Source organism: Ostrinia nubilalis, chromosome 1 (genome assembly GCF_963855985.1).
Source record: "Ostrinia nubilalis chromosome 1, ilOstNubi1.1, whole genome shotgun sequence".
NCBI classification, from domain to species: Eukaryota; Metazoa; Arthropoda; class Insecta; order Lepidoptera; family Crambidae; genus Ostrinia; species Ostrinia nubilalis.
In genome coordinates this window covers 17,555,784-17,574,016 of record NC_087088.1, presented here as the reverse complement: position 1 = coordinate 17,574,016, position 18,233 = coordinate 17,555,784, and the positions used below count along the sequence as shown (strand labels likewise).

The window sequence follows — 18,233 nt, the reverse complement described above, 5'->3', positions numbered from 1 at the left end:
CACAAAAATAAACATGTCCTCCACGTGCAGCGGTACTACAGAAATACAATGAATAAACACGACAGAACAGCAAAAAGACAAATAAAAAATACTCAGTGTGAAAACAGCTTAAAAAGCTTGAGACTGTTCGTAACAAATAGCGTTTAACAACTTTATTGTAAAAAGTTCGAAAGAGTAGTGGTTTTGTGAACATTAGTGTTAAAGGTAACGAAAGTGTTACTGAAATAAAAGTATAAAAGGAGGGTTGCTCTATTTCTGGTTTTATTTACTAAGTTAGGTACAGTCAGCAATAGTTCATGTCACCCAAAGTGGGCAAACAAAGACGTGTCACGAACTGTTTGACACTGACTGTACTATACTTCAAGTACCGTCATAGAGAACTCATGAAATAGCAGAAGCACGTGATTAAAAAGATACTCAATGATTTAAATCTCATTGAAATTAAGTTTTATCACATTGATTGTAATTTTAATCTGAAAATCATTACCATGAATCGATTGCCTGTATCGATTGAATCGTAATCGTAACACAGATTTTAAATAGGTCATTAAGTGGGTGATTACACTTTGATAAGAAAATAAAATCAATTCACTATAATATCACTAAACATGTGTCTTACGTAGGTACCTACGTGATTTTTAGGTAATAATTGTTATCTTATCAATGAAAGCACTCGTCATCGTGATTCATTACGATTTTATTTTCATCACTCGTTTAGCAACTAGTTGTCGAGGTTCACCAATTTTTTCTTGTTTTATCGGATCTATTTTTATAGGAAACCGCTATGTTAATAGAAACATTTCTTGCGAAAAATATTAAAAAGTAGTTAAATTGTACACTCGTGTTAAATACATAGTTCGTGACACCCAAAGTGACCAAAAATGCAAACTTTTTGGACCAAACTCTGCAGCTGTATCTAAAAAAGATAGGAATGCTTTAGCTCTGATTGCCAGATAAACATTTACGTACATCATCGAAGATATCTAAGATTCCTTTGTTTGTAATTTCGACACATTTCTGCAACCGAATCATTCATTTGCAACAACTCATCGCCCTGTTATCCATCCATCATTAATTTCGTTTGAGTAGGTACTGTAAACAGTTTTGCATCAAGTTCAAACGTATTCAATCCATAGTTATTTATATCTAAAATTAATGAATCTAGCAACAACTTAACTAACTGATCTTACTCTTACTATTAAAGTCAATCAATGGCATTAACCCTTGTTGATCATCGGAAAGTGCACTAAAAATAGCTCTTGCAAAATTCCTTCAGTATTAAATCCGTCCGTAGTACGCGTTTATAGCGTATTAAAGAGTAAATAAATTAATACGAGCTTATTATGAGTATCGCAAAGGTCAGCAAACCGGTACTTCAGCCAAGAAGCTATCATCGCAAGTTTTACACATGTAATTACAGTATTTGCTTACTTTATGGGATGGCTTAAGCAAATATATCGTCAAGGGACCATGGGATATTCTTCGGCAAACCGTTCCAAGATTGGTTGCTATAATAAGAACCTGGATAAATGCACATATTCCTTTTATGATACTACATAGAGAGGGAATAGAGATTTTTGCTCACTCATATAAATTACCGGTTAATTCGAAGTAATCTAGCATACCTACTATCTACTGTAGGCGCGCGAGTTCATGTCCATCGGGGCCTTACTTACTTACTTATTTACTTATACTTATACTTACTTGTAAGTTGCAAAAAATATGGAATAAGTAGATAAGGTTGACCTACTTAATTGGTAATAATTATCGATATCGACATTAGCATAATTAGTTAGGTAACAGCACTACCGCATTCCTCAGGATGGACATGAACTCGCGCGCCTACTGTACAATGCGGTATCTTAACTAGTTCTAATAAACGCGATTTTGAAACAAAATGATGATGATGTCCTAGCAACAGGACTCATTATTACGAAAGATAATAAGATGAGAGAATTTTCAATATCCGGACAATCATTACGAACAAATCATATATTGGAATCTACACAAAAATGATTTCCTGTGCAATAAATATGCTAAATATCGGCTCATCAGGAAGCCATGTTCAGTACGCGTCCTTATAAGGGAGTATGCGCGAGCGCCGCCGGCGACGCATCGGTGATAAGATCAATGCAATCGCACTTGCAGTGGCCTACTTTCGTATTGATTGGGGTTCCTTTTGCCACCTGAAAAAACCTTTTTGATCAGTAGAATTTAGGTAAGTACTTAACAAGAAAAAAAGAACTTGTAATAATATGTAGAGTCGAAAACATAAGTAAGATTAATAATTTGAAATTAAAACTTTAAGTAGAGTCATCTTTACAAGTCTAAAAAGCAAAGTAGGTACCTAATAACAATCAAACATAACTATAACAATTAAAAATACGTAACTAATCATGTCCATTTAAATTAAAACAAAATGGTGACAAGTTTTTTGAGACGAATACCTACTGAACTCAGTCATTTAATGAAATTCTGTTTTGACAGTTCCTCGATTTATTAAACACGTTTAATTTTAACTCCATTTATACAAACTTGAATACATATTTCACTTCGTACTTTTAATTCATATTCGCAGGAAAATATTTTTTCTTCGTGACAGAACAATAAAGAGATATTAATACAAATAATCGCAATCGACTGTTCTAGTGGCATTTCACGTTTCTGAATGATACTTTATATCACTTCTGGTTGATAAAATGAGAGATATGAACTGCCTTTACAAAACCATTTAGTTACTAGATTAAATTTTAATATGAAATGAAGCAACAAACATTTTTCAACTTTCATAACATACGAGTAGGTAAAGCTTCCTGGATTTGCTTTTCGCTTTAAGTTCGCATACACTATTGTATTTTTGACATTGTTTTGTGTACATAGACATCACATTCCAGCTATCCAATAGTAGGTATATCCAGCTACTGCAGACTTGAAGGCCCGTCCATCTGCCGCCATTCACTATAACTATGTTGGCGGCGTGCTCAGATGCCCTCAATGCGCGAGGGATTTTACCGCGAAAATAGGCTACGTAAGCCATCTTCGGGCACACCAGCGCCGCCAAGACAGCTAGGAGTCGGAGTGGTCGCCATGGCCGAAATCGGTCGGATGGATCATCATGTAATACCAGCTGCGTAGATCGCAGCATTATCGGAAGCTGTCAATTGACGAACGTCTACCATCCTATTTCGATCCATCTATTATATCCTTGTACTTCGAACTGTCTAACCTCATTCGAAGTCGTCAAACTCGAGTCATAAACTTTGCAGATGCTGTTAAAATATACACATTTTAAACTAAACTTTTTACGATGCGGAAACTTTTATTGCAAAACCACTATTCAGAAAACTAAATAAGCAACCAACTGGATGAATAAGAGTATTTTTCTGCGCCAACGATTTCAAATTATCAGTTACTATAATTGAATAATTATTGAATTAAATTGGCATGATTGAATGTCAGATAACTAGTTTCAATAAAAGCTGATTTAAGTAATTTACATTTACTTAAAATTACTCTATGAAACAGGCTTTTTTTTTTAAAAGCCCAATCGTTACTGTGGTAGTAAACAATAATGGCGACATACTTTATAATCTTTGAAATAACTAAGGATATAAAATTCCGTAGGGAGTTTAAACAAAAATATCTGAAAATATATGGATTCTTTTAAATTCAGATGTATCATTTACGGAAATAGCAAAGAAATGCGAAAAGCTGGCAAAAGAAAGGTCACTCTTAAATAAACTTAGGGGAAGCCCGGGCAGCACGGATAACTTAAGAAAAGTGGCAAAAAAACCACATAAATATGCTATCAACAACAGTCTCTTAATTAATAATTTGTATCTTAGGTAATCATCTTTGGAATTGTAAAGAATAAACTTAGATACTTAAACAAATTCTACAATAAAAATGTCATTAAAAAAAAAGTTCCAATTATCCATTTTGCCCGACCCCCCTGGGCAAGACGGATATGTACAGTAATAACTGCTTTAATCATTGCAATCATCACAATAATAACTGCTTATGCCTGAGTATAAGGTACAATCCTCGTGTGCCCACTTCTTGCATTGATTGCACTCTATCCAATCCTCGGTAGGTGGTTCAGTGTATTCTTCTGAGCACACAACATAAATATTTTGTTTTCTCCATCTGATTTTTGTTTTATGACATTTTTCCTCTTGACAAGTCTTGTTTGGAAGTTCTTGTTTTCAGATGTGTGGTTTTGTTAGGGCCTGCTATTCAGTTATGGCTGTCTTTACCTATCCGTTTTGCCCATATCCGTCTTGCCCAAAGCACCAATATTTTTAATAGTTGTGTGTTAGCCGTTAAATTTCTACCGGTGAAAAAAAGCAACACACACAAATTAAACTTAATTTAACATGTAGTCAACTAAACAGAGTCTATAAGTCAACACTTAATACCTAATACAAGAACTCAACACACATACTTTGCCAAAAATCGTAAGAAAACAGCCAAAAACTTTTGATTTCGAATTGACAAAAAGTTCACGCATGTATTGTTTTGGTGGAACTATCATGGCGTAGCTGTGTTGCTGTTTTACAGACCCGCAAACGTCCAGTAGCGCCATGTGTTGTAGGTTTTTAGTAAAATCGATTATTCTTCTTACCCACATTATGCTTCTTGCCCGGGCTTCCCCTACTGCATTTAGAATGTGCATGCATTTTGCATGCATGTATTTTACTAGCGTGGGCTGGTGATAATCATCAAGTCTTATCTCGGTTGAAACTCGTACTAGTAAGTAGGTAGTTCTGGCAAAACCTCAACGTCAATGTTTTACATAAGCACTTCGCATGCACATTATGAAAGACCTTAGTGTAAAGTTATTGTTAAACTGCACTTTGCACATGAATATTTTGAACAAATTATCTGAGAACATTTTGAAGAACAACGTCAAAGATAAAATTTGGGAAATTAATATAATATAATAATGTTTGTTAGGTATATTTTGTGGCATCTAGAAACTTCAGACATTATAGGTTATTTCAAAGACAGAGCCTTAGAACAACACATTATGTTATGTAAATATCTCGGGTACCATCCGTAAATCTTTCAGACAAGGTGAAACAACAAAATAAGATATTGGAATACAAAGCCTAATAAAATCTAATCGTGTGTTGAATACGGCCTATTGTTTATAGTACTGGAGTTATTAATAAAATCAATTTACGCATATTAATTTATATGTTAATAATGAAGACATAATACTCGTAATTCAAATATTTTACGATCGTCATCAATTTTACTCGAAATATTTCAAAATCAAAGCTTTCAAAATAGCTAATTATGGAGCTTTAGACCTGTATCTTAATCTCATCACAACCAATTTCCTAACAAAGCTCTGGCCATCAAGTAAAACCTAGCAGTTGTGTCACTTTAGACTTTCTGATACATTCGAAAATTTTCAAGGTACCTACTTAGTTTCTGTCGTAAGCAATCGTGGTACTATGTACCGGATGCTGATTAACTAAAATTGACATACGAGTATTTTGTATAGTTTTTTAACATTGCCTACTTGCATAGCTCGGTAATAGATGTTACTTAAGCGTATAGTACATAATATACTTCGTGGCATTTAAACATTGTATGTAAGAGTAAAGGGCAAATTGGTGAAAGCTTCCAACAGTTTTATTAATATGTACTTGAATACATTAATTCTTAACTTTACTCTGTTGGCCTCCTTTGTCTCACTGTTGTCTGTCAGGCCAACAAATTTACTGCACTATAAAACAGCTGTGCACACATTCACACACGCAATTTTATTGCTATACCTACAGAGTGAGTTTTCATATTTAACCGTAGACCATTACCAAGCACACAATGGATTGTAGACAACTATTTGATCAACCCATAAATTATCACGATGTTTTCAATACGACAATTTGTGTACTGAATCCATTACTTTAATGGCCCACAAACCCCCTAATATCTGTGATTTGTATTGACGCAAAGGATGATTTAATTGTAACCGTGAAAGATATTTTATGTGATTACTAGCTTTTTCCCGCGGCTTCACCCGCGTGAAATTCAGTTTATCACAGATCGTCATAAATTATAGCCTATATGTTGTTCTCGGTTATAAACAATAATACTGTAAAGTTTCAACAAAATCCGTTCAGTAGTTTTTGCGTGAAAGAGTAACAAACATACATCCAGACATCAAAACTTTCGCATTTATAATATTAGTAGGATTATAAAGTGGATTTTGAGAGGCAATAGATAACTCTATTTATGTACCGCGTATTAAACATGTTAATACAATTTTAACAGTTTAAAAATAACTCTTTCAATCGACCTTTCTCAAAAAGAGATGTTGCGCAAGCCAATTTACAAACGTCGTCGTATTTTTAAACAACCTTTCCCTATTTTAATTCTGATGGCCGATGCAATTCATTCTAATTGTGCTGAAGGAATCCTTGTTCTGAAAATAGTTTCGCCAATTTTAAAGACACACTTCATAATATTTAAAATAATAATTTACTTACTTCACTTCAGTTTTCTGACGTAAAATATCCAAGTTTGCGGTTCATTGCCATAAATCATTAAACACAAAGTTCTAAATCTAGTCTGAAAATACCTTCCTGAAACCTTATAACTAAATCTCGCTGAAACAAATCCTGAAACTACCATATAACTAAAACAATTTACTTTTATTAAACCATTATTTTCTCTAAACTCGATTATAGCTCGATCGTGAATCGATTCATCTCGCGGGTCAGATAACTGACAGCTCTACGTCACGTAACCTTGCGGGAGTGACGTAGACTCGACGCACGCGCACACAGATGCAGCGCTGTCTCCATGCGACATGATAGTGGTTGACGACAGCTATTGTTGTCTGGGGACCGTAGAATAAGGCGCGGACTACATGAAATATGGGAAATCGTGAAGAACTGAAACTGGAACTGATTGTCCGCGATTTTTCATGAAACCGTGGATGTGTAATGTAGAGTTTTACTACGTTTGGTAAAACTTTTTTTTAACGAAAAGCCCAGACTCTTTTGGTAGATTATTTCAGAAGTCAAAAAGCTTAAAAGTTTACCTTAATGCCAGTAAACAGTAGCACTAGTATAAAAGTGAATTACCTACATGTACATTTGCATGTACATTTGTGCAATCTCCTGAAAAACAAAGTAACTGTTCAAAGATTGTTTACTTACTACGAGCATTATGTACATTTATCGAACGACAAATTGACGTCAGTTGTTTGCCAAAAACAACTTTCATACGTATTCACAAAGACAAACTTAAGACTATACAATTTTATTCAATTTTTTTTTAGTTAACTTTCAGTCCGTTACTAAAACATAATAGAGAAAGATATAGATAATAAACGATATTTTCCCTAATTTTTTCCATCTCGGATTTTCCCGGCAAAGATATTAATTGTCACGAAACCGATAAAATAAGATTGATAGGAATTGGATACTGCGCAATGTTTTAAAATATGGAGTAAACAAAAAATACTTAGAACAAACAATTGCGTAACTAATAAGTAAGTACAAAACAATTTCTTATCTATGAAATACCTACTGTACTCAATCGTATAGACAACTTCCTTGTTTTGTATATCCGTATCTTTTAAAATGTAAATGGTAAATCGTAGCCCATAAAATGTGTCATTTTTCATGTTTTCATGCAAACATGCTTTTGACTATAATAAAAGCATATTGTAATTTATGTTTAAGTCAAATTGTAACCCTAACCTCTTATTACTTAATAGTTACTACCTAAAATACTTCCTTGTAACTGAGCAAGTTTCAACAATGATTATTTTACGTTTTCCTTAATAACTGTTATTCCTATAAATAGATTTACTACTAACTGTTTACTCAGTAGTACTACTGTTTAAAGAGGTCGACGTGAGGATAATCATTCAGGAAATAAAGTATAAAACGAGTTAGTGGATGGATGACAAATATTTAACACTAACTACCTATGCCCGTGACTTCGTCAAGTGGAAATTATTTTCCTAAGCAAAACCGCTTATTGCATTAGTTTGGACCAAGATTTCCTATTCTATATTGTAATAGTGAATGATAAAAATCCCTTGCTATCGATGCTATTGGCAGATAAATTGATCATTCATAACAATTGATCGACTATGTGAATCAGAATATAGAGTTTAGGTACTTTTTTAAATAGATTACACAATAATATCGATTTTATAGTAATATTGACCTCCTTGTTAAAACGATTGAAACGCATTTACGAGTAAATATGTAAAATACCTATATATTTAATTTAATCTTGCTTTGGAAAATGCAGATGTAAAGTTTACCTTCAGTAATAATTTTATCAATAAGCTTCTCAAGTACAGGTAAACCGGCTGGATGTAAATTTTAAAAGCTACTTATCGGTATTAATGTCAGCATTTGTATTCTACATGCTAATTGAAATTAGTATTAGCTGTTTTAAATTCTAATGTGCATATAAAATCTGTGTCGCTGTAAAATATTGTTAATTATGTGATGTAGCAGGATTTTTAATCATCTTTGAAGGACTTTTGAGACGTTCCAGTAAAATTAACCAAAGGTTTAGTCAGATCAGAGAAATTTTCAGTCAAAAAGTATTGCCAAGATGAAAAAACATTAACATTTGTTACCTTCCAAAAAAAGAAAGAATGAGGAACTCGTTAAAATGGAAGCCAAAGCGTCCAAAAACAATTAGGCGTGTTACATAATGTTTCAAGAGAAAAATGCCGTTCCGTCCGAAACTCTACATGAATGGAATTGGTCTGGTGTCATTGTCCTGTACCTCTAGTACGAAAAACTTTCGAGTTCGTTTCGTTGCGTATTCAAAGTGTCATCGAAAAATTTTGTATGAAAAATTAAACAGCGCCCCCTATATTATAGCCGCCCTAGGGGGCGCTGTTTAATTTTTCATACAAAATTTTTCGATGACACTTTGAATACGCAACGAAACGAACTCGAAAGTTTTTCGTACTAGAGGTACTGAAGAAAAATCTTGTCGTTCAAATGTGCACCTTAAAATTATGGCAATAAAAACTTTGAGTTAAGATGCCGCCTTTGCCAAAGGTAATGACCACTCGAGATATCGAGATACAGGCATTTGTTTTTTGCTCCTAAAGTAAATCGCAGTGATTATGGGAATATCTCTAAAATTTGTCGAGCTTTTTCATATTTACTGGATAGTGAAAAAGGGTAGGTAATACTTATTTCGTCCGCAAAAATCAAAGTTTAAAAGACTGCATTTGAAAGAAACTCACTTAATATTTTAGGGATCTACTAGTTAGTTATTAGTTTTTTCCAGCCGACGCTTAAAACTCTTGAGAAAGGTTTAATTAAAGACACTTAAGAATTATTTTTTTTAATTTCCAACGTGTATTACCAACCCAGGCCTATAATTTGCTGATATGGAAAGTTACAATTAGTGTAACTAACTAGTCCAGTCGTAATAAATAAGTGTTATACACATTTTCCGTAGTTCGAACTTTAAAGACTAGTTAAAGGAATCTAAGATCATTCATTTGCTGATAATGTCCAGTTTTCATGAATATTAACCAAATGAAACCGATCCAATCAAAATGCAAAGCTGGAATTGAACAACTAAGATGTTCACCTCGTTTGGACTCTTGTTGATAAATCTACATTTTCATTACCTAGTCGGACTCTAGACGGGATAAGAAGTTAGTTTTAAGGTCAACTACAGACTAAACAGAAAATTATATTAGTTATATCAACCTATTTTCAGACATTATTCAAAATACTTACCAGATAACACTTTTACTTTTTAACTAAAAAAATCAAGCAAAAGGAAGAAACTTTTACTGCATTTAATATTATGTGGGACACCTGCCATTCAAGTCCAGTGTGGAATCGCAGTCCATTGCGAATTGCTTCCCAGAATCGGCCCCATACAAACCTGATTTGTTTTTTCAAAATGGCAGCTTGAATTTTTAACAAGTTCCTATTAGTATTTTCGCCTCGGCGGGTCCACATTTTTGTTTTCATGAATAAAATGGACACTCGGATGCTATATTGTTGTGAACGGATGCTGACGCATTGTTTTAAAAGTTGATATTTGTAAATAAACGCAAAGAATGACGTTGTATTACTTTCTCACGGTGCGTTTCGTTCTTTGTTAATAAATTGGAATGCACAACATTACGGTATTTGTTCTGCAGTTCATTTAAAGTTGAAGCCCTTGTAGACTTCACGACAACTTTTTAAAAACATTATTTTGTTTCGCATTCTTATTAATTTTTTTGAAATTTTTGAAATCATGAAATTCACTGTTTATCTACCCGCATTAAAAATGGCTTTTAATAACTTCTCTATTTTCAGTGTTTAATCAAAAACTTGATTGAATATGATTTACGACGCCATCGATCAAAATTAGTAATCAATTTACAATCGTAACTGACTTTATTAGATTTTTATTGCAAGAAAGTAGAACTAATATTAACTGGCGATCGTAAAAGAAAAAATAATTATTTTCTTAAAAAATAGAAACAAATTATCTGAGTTTACAACGTCTTTACATAATAGTTCCATGGCCTTATCAAAACCGATACTAATAATGGTTAATATCAAATCTAGTGTGAACCAGAACTTTGGAGTTTGGTCAGGGGTATTTCTCCGGATCTGGATTATTTAGTTGATTACCCCGACCTTTTTTATTTTTGAATTTAGAGTAAGTTTAGGTAAAACATTTCAAAATAGACATTGTTACGTGCATATTTTTTATATTGGCCCATCTGTAGCAAGCAGGAATAAAAAGTTATGTGACATCAAAATTTTCATGGTCGGGGTAATCAAAGTTGGGAGTCAGAGTAATCAAAAATAAAACAAAATATTTTATTTTCTAAGGTTTTTTTTAGGTTGCCAGTCATCTGGGAGTTCCTCTTCCATCCAGATGTTTTCAGCGACAGGTGTCAGGACGTCGACGGCGGAGTTTACATCGGCTTTCAGCATTTCTGCGGTGATAAAGTCGAGTCAAGGGGTCTTGCCAATTTCGAGAAACAGGATAGCCTTGCTCTCTTCGTCACGGGTTGGTGGGTTAACGTTGACGTCGAGCACCCTAGGTGGAGTAGAGTGTCTCAGGTCCCACAGTGTCTCAGGCGTGGTGGTGGCGACTGTTACACCGGTAGGGCGGAAGATAGGATAAGATATTATTAACATTAATAATATGTATTAACAGGATTTCATATTAGTAAATGGTTATTTTTGCTTATTAAACTTTCCATGTAAAGAAACCTAAAAAAACAGGATAGAGTAAATCAACCGTGCACTGAACCAAGGTCTGGGTAATCATATTCTCATCTCGATAACTCCGAAATCTTGCGACGAGTCGCATTACCGGACACCTCGGCACGGAGGCCACCACTAAAGGTTCACCGGGGAGGATAGAGCTCGTTTCTAAATTACGTAGCTAGGGATGTAGGCGCACATTAGCGACGTGTCGGGGTAATCACGGTTAACGCCCGGACACAACTTCAAATCGTTATTTTACAAAACCTTTTAGTGATATAGTTATATCGTATTTAATTTATCAATGTTTATTTAATCAGTAATCGATTACATAAGCATTGAAAGCGTTAATAATAACGGATTAATTTATACGAGCAAATTTATTCTGAAATCGGGAGCGCGGACACGTCGTGGTAATCAATTTTTGACGAATTACGATTTTTTTTAAATTCCGTAATTAACTATTATTAACTATCTCTGTGGTTTAACAACAAGAACCAAAGTTATACTATTAGATAAAAATATTTGTTACTAAAATATTATGATATTCGGGTACTTTTTGGCCTCGGACACGTGATTTTCTTGGCCGGTGGAATGACCCTCAGACGATCAGAAGGTCGTTCGGGTTGATTTGATACCTTATCAAGTAACCTAGAGTTATGACTGTTAGGTATTTGTGTATTTAATCTTTTTCAAAATCATTTATTTGGTTAATCATCACCCAAAAACGTACTACGATAATCTGACAAATATTTTTGTTTTCTTGAACTTTGTCATTGTTTTTAAAAGATTGCAGGTAGTTGTTTACATTTGTCGTTCTAAGAAAATGTAGTATCATCATGAACTATTACTTATTACTGATTGATAACAAGATAATCCAAAGACAAGTAATCCAAAGGTTGCAAAGATTTTCCATTTTCTCCGGTCTTTGGTCAGCCTGTGGCAAGCTCATACACCTACACATCGTATTTTGAATCTCGTTAGATGTTCATAACTTAGTAACACTTGCAAATAAACTCAAGGACCTAAATATTTCCAAAGTTTTTGGACTCATATTTTTTGTCCAACATACACTGGATCATCGATTCTTCCTGAGATTAGAACCGACTTCAATTGCTTGCACGCAAATGACGCAAACTAAGTACCTATTACGTACACCAATGATAATAAAAGTAAGACGTATGCATATCAGGTGTTTCATCAGCTGACCATACTATTTAACTCCTACAAGCTTATCATTTCCTATTATTCTAAGTACTACTAATTATTTTATATTTTTATATATTCCACTCGTCTTCTCATGCCACATTAGGAAAGCCACCTAATCACCTTTCTCCAAAGTCCACGTGCGCCTGCGCACGTCGGCCCCACCCACATATACAAATCAACACACACACAAGGATCACTCATAAATTCGCGTTCGATAAGAGAAATCACCGCGGAAACTTTGCCGATGTGATAAGGTTGCGAATTGTGAGTTTGATAGTAGGTAATTGGGTATAGGGAGAAAACTGTCCATGTTCGGTTGCGTAACTTAAGATTTGTAATTAAAGACTGTAATGTAATTCTTACGATTTTGGCACTAATCCGCGAATTATAAAACCCTCTGTGTGTATAACAAACTGGCAAAAAAGTATAGCCTAGAAAAAGAGACTATTTCCACCTCGCGGTCATATTGATAAAGAGTTTTGTGTAGGCAGAATCTATGAGATTTTATAGGCTGAAGTCAAAAGTTTAAAAATAATTTTATAATCCTTATTAGCTTAGATTTGATCAGAGTGATTAAATAAGCTTCTTGGGTAGAAATGTCAAGCATGAAATTTTGAAAGCAAATAAATTTTCTCGTAGAAAATTAACAAACTACTGTAGCTGTAGTTCCGAACATGTTAAGTAAATACAATGTCAGAACAGCTCAAATATGTATAGAAAATTAATCTTCAATAGATTTCACTCGGTAGATAACATTATTATCCAAGATAATTACTATGTATTAGAATCACGCTTCCTTAAGCCACAAGACAATGTATCTTAGAATTAGAAGCTTAACCGATATAATCCAGTTAACTCTCTATAAACAAGAGACTACTTAAATAGTTATAACTAATAAGCATTGTTAGTTCTAATTAGAACTCAAAACGGACGACCACGTGTAAAATGGCATTAGCACATTCAATAAAGTTGTGCTGCGCTCGTGCCAGCCTGATAAACGTACTTTATCATTAGGTCTTCACGCATTATCCACACTTAAAAGTCTCACGAACAGCACGATACGAACATAAATAGATACAATAAAAAGATACATTCCAAGATAATTATGTAGGTATAACAGGAGCCTAAATGTCTTTCAGCAGAACGATGCGACTAAAATGATACTTAAAATTTAGATAAAAGTATTTATTGTAACATCATGATATGAAACAGATTTCATCCAGATAGATTTCATAATATTACGCAAAGTTGAAAAAACTTAGGTTCTAGCTCACTGGCAGGTTTGTAGAGAAAGGCCTATTTACTCGTATAATCTCAAAGGAGCAGTAGATCTAAAATCGTTTCCGTACCTTTGAATCTATTCGTCCCTACATGCATGAAAAAACAGCATGAAAATACTAAAATAGCATTTTTAAGTATCTCTACAATGGTTTTATAAGAGATACATTAACTTCTCAAGATCTCCCTGCCTCGTACTACGTGAGCCCCTTAAAGTCTGTAATTGTTCCTTCACTTTGCAACTTTCTCAAGAAGTATCAAATATTGACAGCACGATTCAGCTGCGCGTGCGCGTCCTGTTTGGTAGACAACAAGAAGAAGGTGTACTTGGGACATTAGCACTTATTCTGACGCTTCTGTTGTTGATGGAAGAAATTAGCCACTAATAATATTTGAATTTAAGTGCAAATATGCAGAGCACAACTAGTGTACTTATTAATAATGTCTAACTAGTATTGGCGCCAGTGATGAGATAGTAATCAATCAGTGTTCAGTTACACAGTAAACTGCTCTTCGACTATGGCCCAATGGAGATTGAAGTAATTTTCATATTCATTTTGCTTGAAAAAATATATTAGTCAAATCATAACTTTATATCGACCTCCATACGTACTTTCATCAAAGCACGCTACATTAGATTTCGTTATTTCGCATGAAGCTCCTATATCAAACAATCCACACACATAATCAGTGGAGAGCCCCAATCATTTTCGTAATACCAACGTTGGCCACCTCAATACCTCATTACCTCCCTACCGCAGGCAGTACATAATGAAATACTAAGTTTTGATTGTTCAACATAATACCACACAAAGGCAATCATATCGTGAACAGTAAGACATAAAATGCTGATTGGATCGTGTTTGCAGGACATAGTACTGACTGTATTGAACATCTAGATAATGCACTAAAATCTTATTAGAAGACTCTAACTACAGTTTATGGCAAAGAAATTGTATTGCGATTGCCACTAAAAAACTTTAAAGACACGCTGACGTCGCTGACACATGTGGGTTAATTCTAGAGTCGTATAGTTACGAGTATTTCCAAAATTAAAACCATGACATCGTTGTCTCAAAATATTGTAATTACGACATAAATAAAACATGAACCGCTAATTCTCAGAGTGTACTTACACCGGAACGTCACTCTGTCGTCATATGTTGACATGAGCAAAAACCTGCGCGGTTGGTCGGCGCATAGGCTTGCGCGGGCGTCACTGAGTAGGTAGTTAATTAAATTACTGAGATCTGAGATAGCGTTTTGGCAACAGCATTAATTGTCCAATTACATGAAGATGCAGATTAGATATGAGGGAACTGCAGAAATGCGAATTATTTTCAGTATTTTGTTCGTTCGTTCAGTATAGTTACATTACTTACTCCATGATAAGGTTTTGGTTGGTCAATCAGGTTGGCTTCCAATAAATCCATGAACCGATTTCACTCAGGATTATAATTATCTTTCTTTATATTTTACCCTTCTATTATAATGGTCGTCTTTAGTTGAGCTCGTGTATACGTAGGCCAATAACAACAGCCAGTCTACACATTTTATACAGCGAACTGATTTCTTTTTCTATTGTTCCAGCATCGCGACGAAAACGTCTCAACCCTTCCACGTGGCCCTGGCCATCGCAGTACTGGTGTTCTGGCTGAGCAGTCCCGGGTCGGACGCGAGCCTTCGTGGCTGGCGCGCGCTCTACGTGGGCGCCGTCGCTACGCACCTCGGCGCGCAAGTGTGGATGACACTCGTGTCAGGTCAGTACAGTTTTTTTTTATGCTAGACAAGGCAGGTATTTGACCGCAATCGCACCTGGTGTTAAGTGAGATGCAGTCTAGGATATGTACCAATATCTGCCCTGTAAGTGCCTATTCACTCTCACCTTTAAAACGCCCGGATTATAGTGTTCAGCAGCAGGCAGCGAATTCCAGCCGTTAGCTGTTCGCATTATAAACGAGTCGTCGAAACGCTTAGTGCGAGCTGGTGGAATGTCGACAATGTAGGGATGGTACGCTAACCTGCGTCTGGTTCCCCGGTGATGGAAGGGGGCTGGTGGAATTAGGTCGTATAAGTACAATAGACTCAACCCTCCACGTGGTTTAGCCATCATCGTGCTAGTGCCAGTAGCCTCGTACTGAGAGTCTCTCTCAACCCTTTAGAATTAAAACTCAGTCTCCATCATGGTGTGGCCGTTGTGTTTGAGCAGGTTCTAATGGTTAACTTCAATTTATGGTGTATACGATTCTAAAATACACTTTACAAAATAAGTAGCCAACATCAAAATCTTCAAAACAACTCCTTGTAATCTCTTTGTCTGATAACCGAATATCCAAGCCAAAAAGAAAATTACAGACGGCTCATTTCAAAACAAATTTGCAAAGACCGACGAACTGCACTTAAAAAGTATGTAAATACAAATATCACGGAGCTAATGGATACCTTTTGTTTCTCATTTTTTGTCATAACCCGGATCTGGTTTAAAGAGACTACCGTCTTTACTTGTCAAAAGATAAGTTATCTTACAGTTCAAAATCTTCAGCTATCCGCTTCTAAAGGATTTTTTTGAGTTTACGAGACTTGTTATTCTTGTTCGTGCCTATCAGTTCCAAAATGAGGGACTCATATGTAGACTGTCATTAAGTCATTAAGTTTTTATGAGTTTTTGGAGAATATTTTTTGAGGCATTAAGATTTAACCAAATTTTTATTGGAAACAATCAAAATATAATTCCCACAAAACGAATTATTCTTTTAGGTTCTCCAATTATGAAAAAAGTTTACTACCAAATCACGATTTTGAATCCACCATAACATCATTGATTGGTTTAAGGAAATCTTTACAAAAAAATGGACTAAGATATGTGAGGAAATAAACAGTTTGATAAAATAGTTATCTTGCTATGTATTATACCTACTAGAAGCGCCTGATCAATCGATCTAAACTAGTAAGAATGAAATACAGACGCCAGCAGTTCAGACTACACTTTTCTGTTGTAATATCGCCCGTATTAAGACCACATAAGCTACACTGTATAGATTCTATGCCGCTATCTGAACTAGCAAAATATCTTGACGTGGTGGGTTTGTTTTGAGCTTGTTTGTAATAACACCGATTGTTACGTGGTTATGATATTTTCCATCTTGAGATTAGATCCAGTGGACAGCTGACTTTTATTAAGGCCATATGGGGATTACGGCCCCGACTCTACGTCAGGATTTACCTTGATAACACCATATTTTCAACGTTTTAGGTTAGGACATAAGCCGATTTCAGATCCACAAGTTAGCTCTAGCTCTTGCAAAGCAATAAGTACGACTACAGAATTCCAAATAATATTTCGCGGTTGGAATTTTAGTCATTAAAATATGTGGTTTATATTTCTTGGCGTTGCAATTTCGTTTAATAGCTCTTATCAGTATTTCCACACGATTGTTAGTTAAATACCGAACTATTGCTTTGTTACATTTATTTTCAGGTATGATATTAACTTTGAATATTTCAAAAACCTCTAATTGTCCGAACGTCCGCTCACGGTCCCACTTACATGTAATTTTCTAATGGAACGTACACAGTATATAGCATGATTTTAAATAACTTTGCCTTTGATATATCATTAAAATAAGTAAGTATAATTCATTTGACCGAATCTGCAGTCTTCAAGGTTAAAACAACTCGCTGTACAGTTAAATAGGTCAAGATAATGAATTGGCAAATTATGGCAATCGTAAAAAGCGTGTAATTGTGGATACCACATTTTTTAAATAATAAACTTCACATAGTAAAATTTATTGGCGAATGCAGTTTCTAAAACAGTACCTATTATCGACTATGGCAAGGAAAATGCGTGACATTTTCTGAAAAAGAAAATGATTTTAAATATCTTTCTTCACTTCTTTTTAATTCAATCACAGAATTTTAAGAACCAATAGTCCGGTCAGCAGAAATCTCATAGAAATCGATCACAGTAGATTTCAGTTCACGTGATTCCCCTTAGCCAATATTTATGTAACTTCAAGGAAACCTATACGTCTATGGTTTATCTACCAGTGTACTGCCTTATTAAAAATTAGACCGATATTATAACTGAGGCAGCTGCGATAAAGTTGTCACCAACGGCTCATTGCATTGTTATGGCCCATTATGTAACAAACACGTGTCAAGTACAATGTCGTGTATTAGGTAGGTATGTATTTATAAAATATTGGACTCGGCTAGACAACGTACGGGTCGTTTAACGACTTATTTTGCACATAAACCTTTGACGACAAATGCTGCTGAAAAGTTAGCAGCGTGTTAATGTGACATATGCATCGATAATGCAATTATGCATCAGCATAATTCATATGAACTTCATATGTTTCGATCATCAGTAACTTAATAAAACAACACATAGAAACAAAACACAACTACAGGATAAGCAGCAGGTCGATTATGCGATAAACTTCGAAAACCAGACATTGATTTTCACAATTTGATTCATTTGGCTATGACTATAACTATCGGTCGTTAACTCTA

At 34.8% G+C, this 18,233-nt stretch overlaps 1 protein-coding gene across 1 annotated transcript in view; it reads left to right on the top strand.

Moving 5' to 3' along the window:
* The window catches only part of LOC135074617 (transmembrane protein 205), a 37,763-nt gene that overhangs the window by 8,137 nt on the left and 11,393 nt on the right, over window positions 1-18,233 (top strand). The window contains exon 2 of the mRNA XM_063968977.1: window positions 15,306-15,475. Coding sequence (XP_063825047.1) covers window positions 15,306-15,475 — 170 coding nt within the window. The remainder of the gene's footprint in view (window positions 1-15,305; window positions 15,476-18,233) is intronic.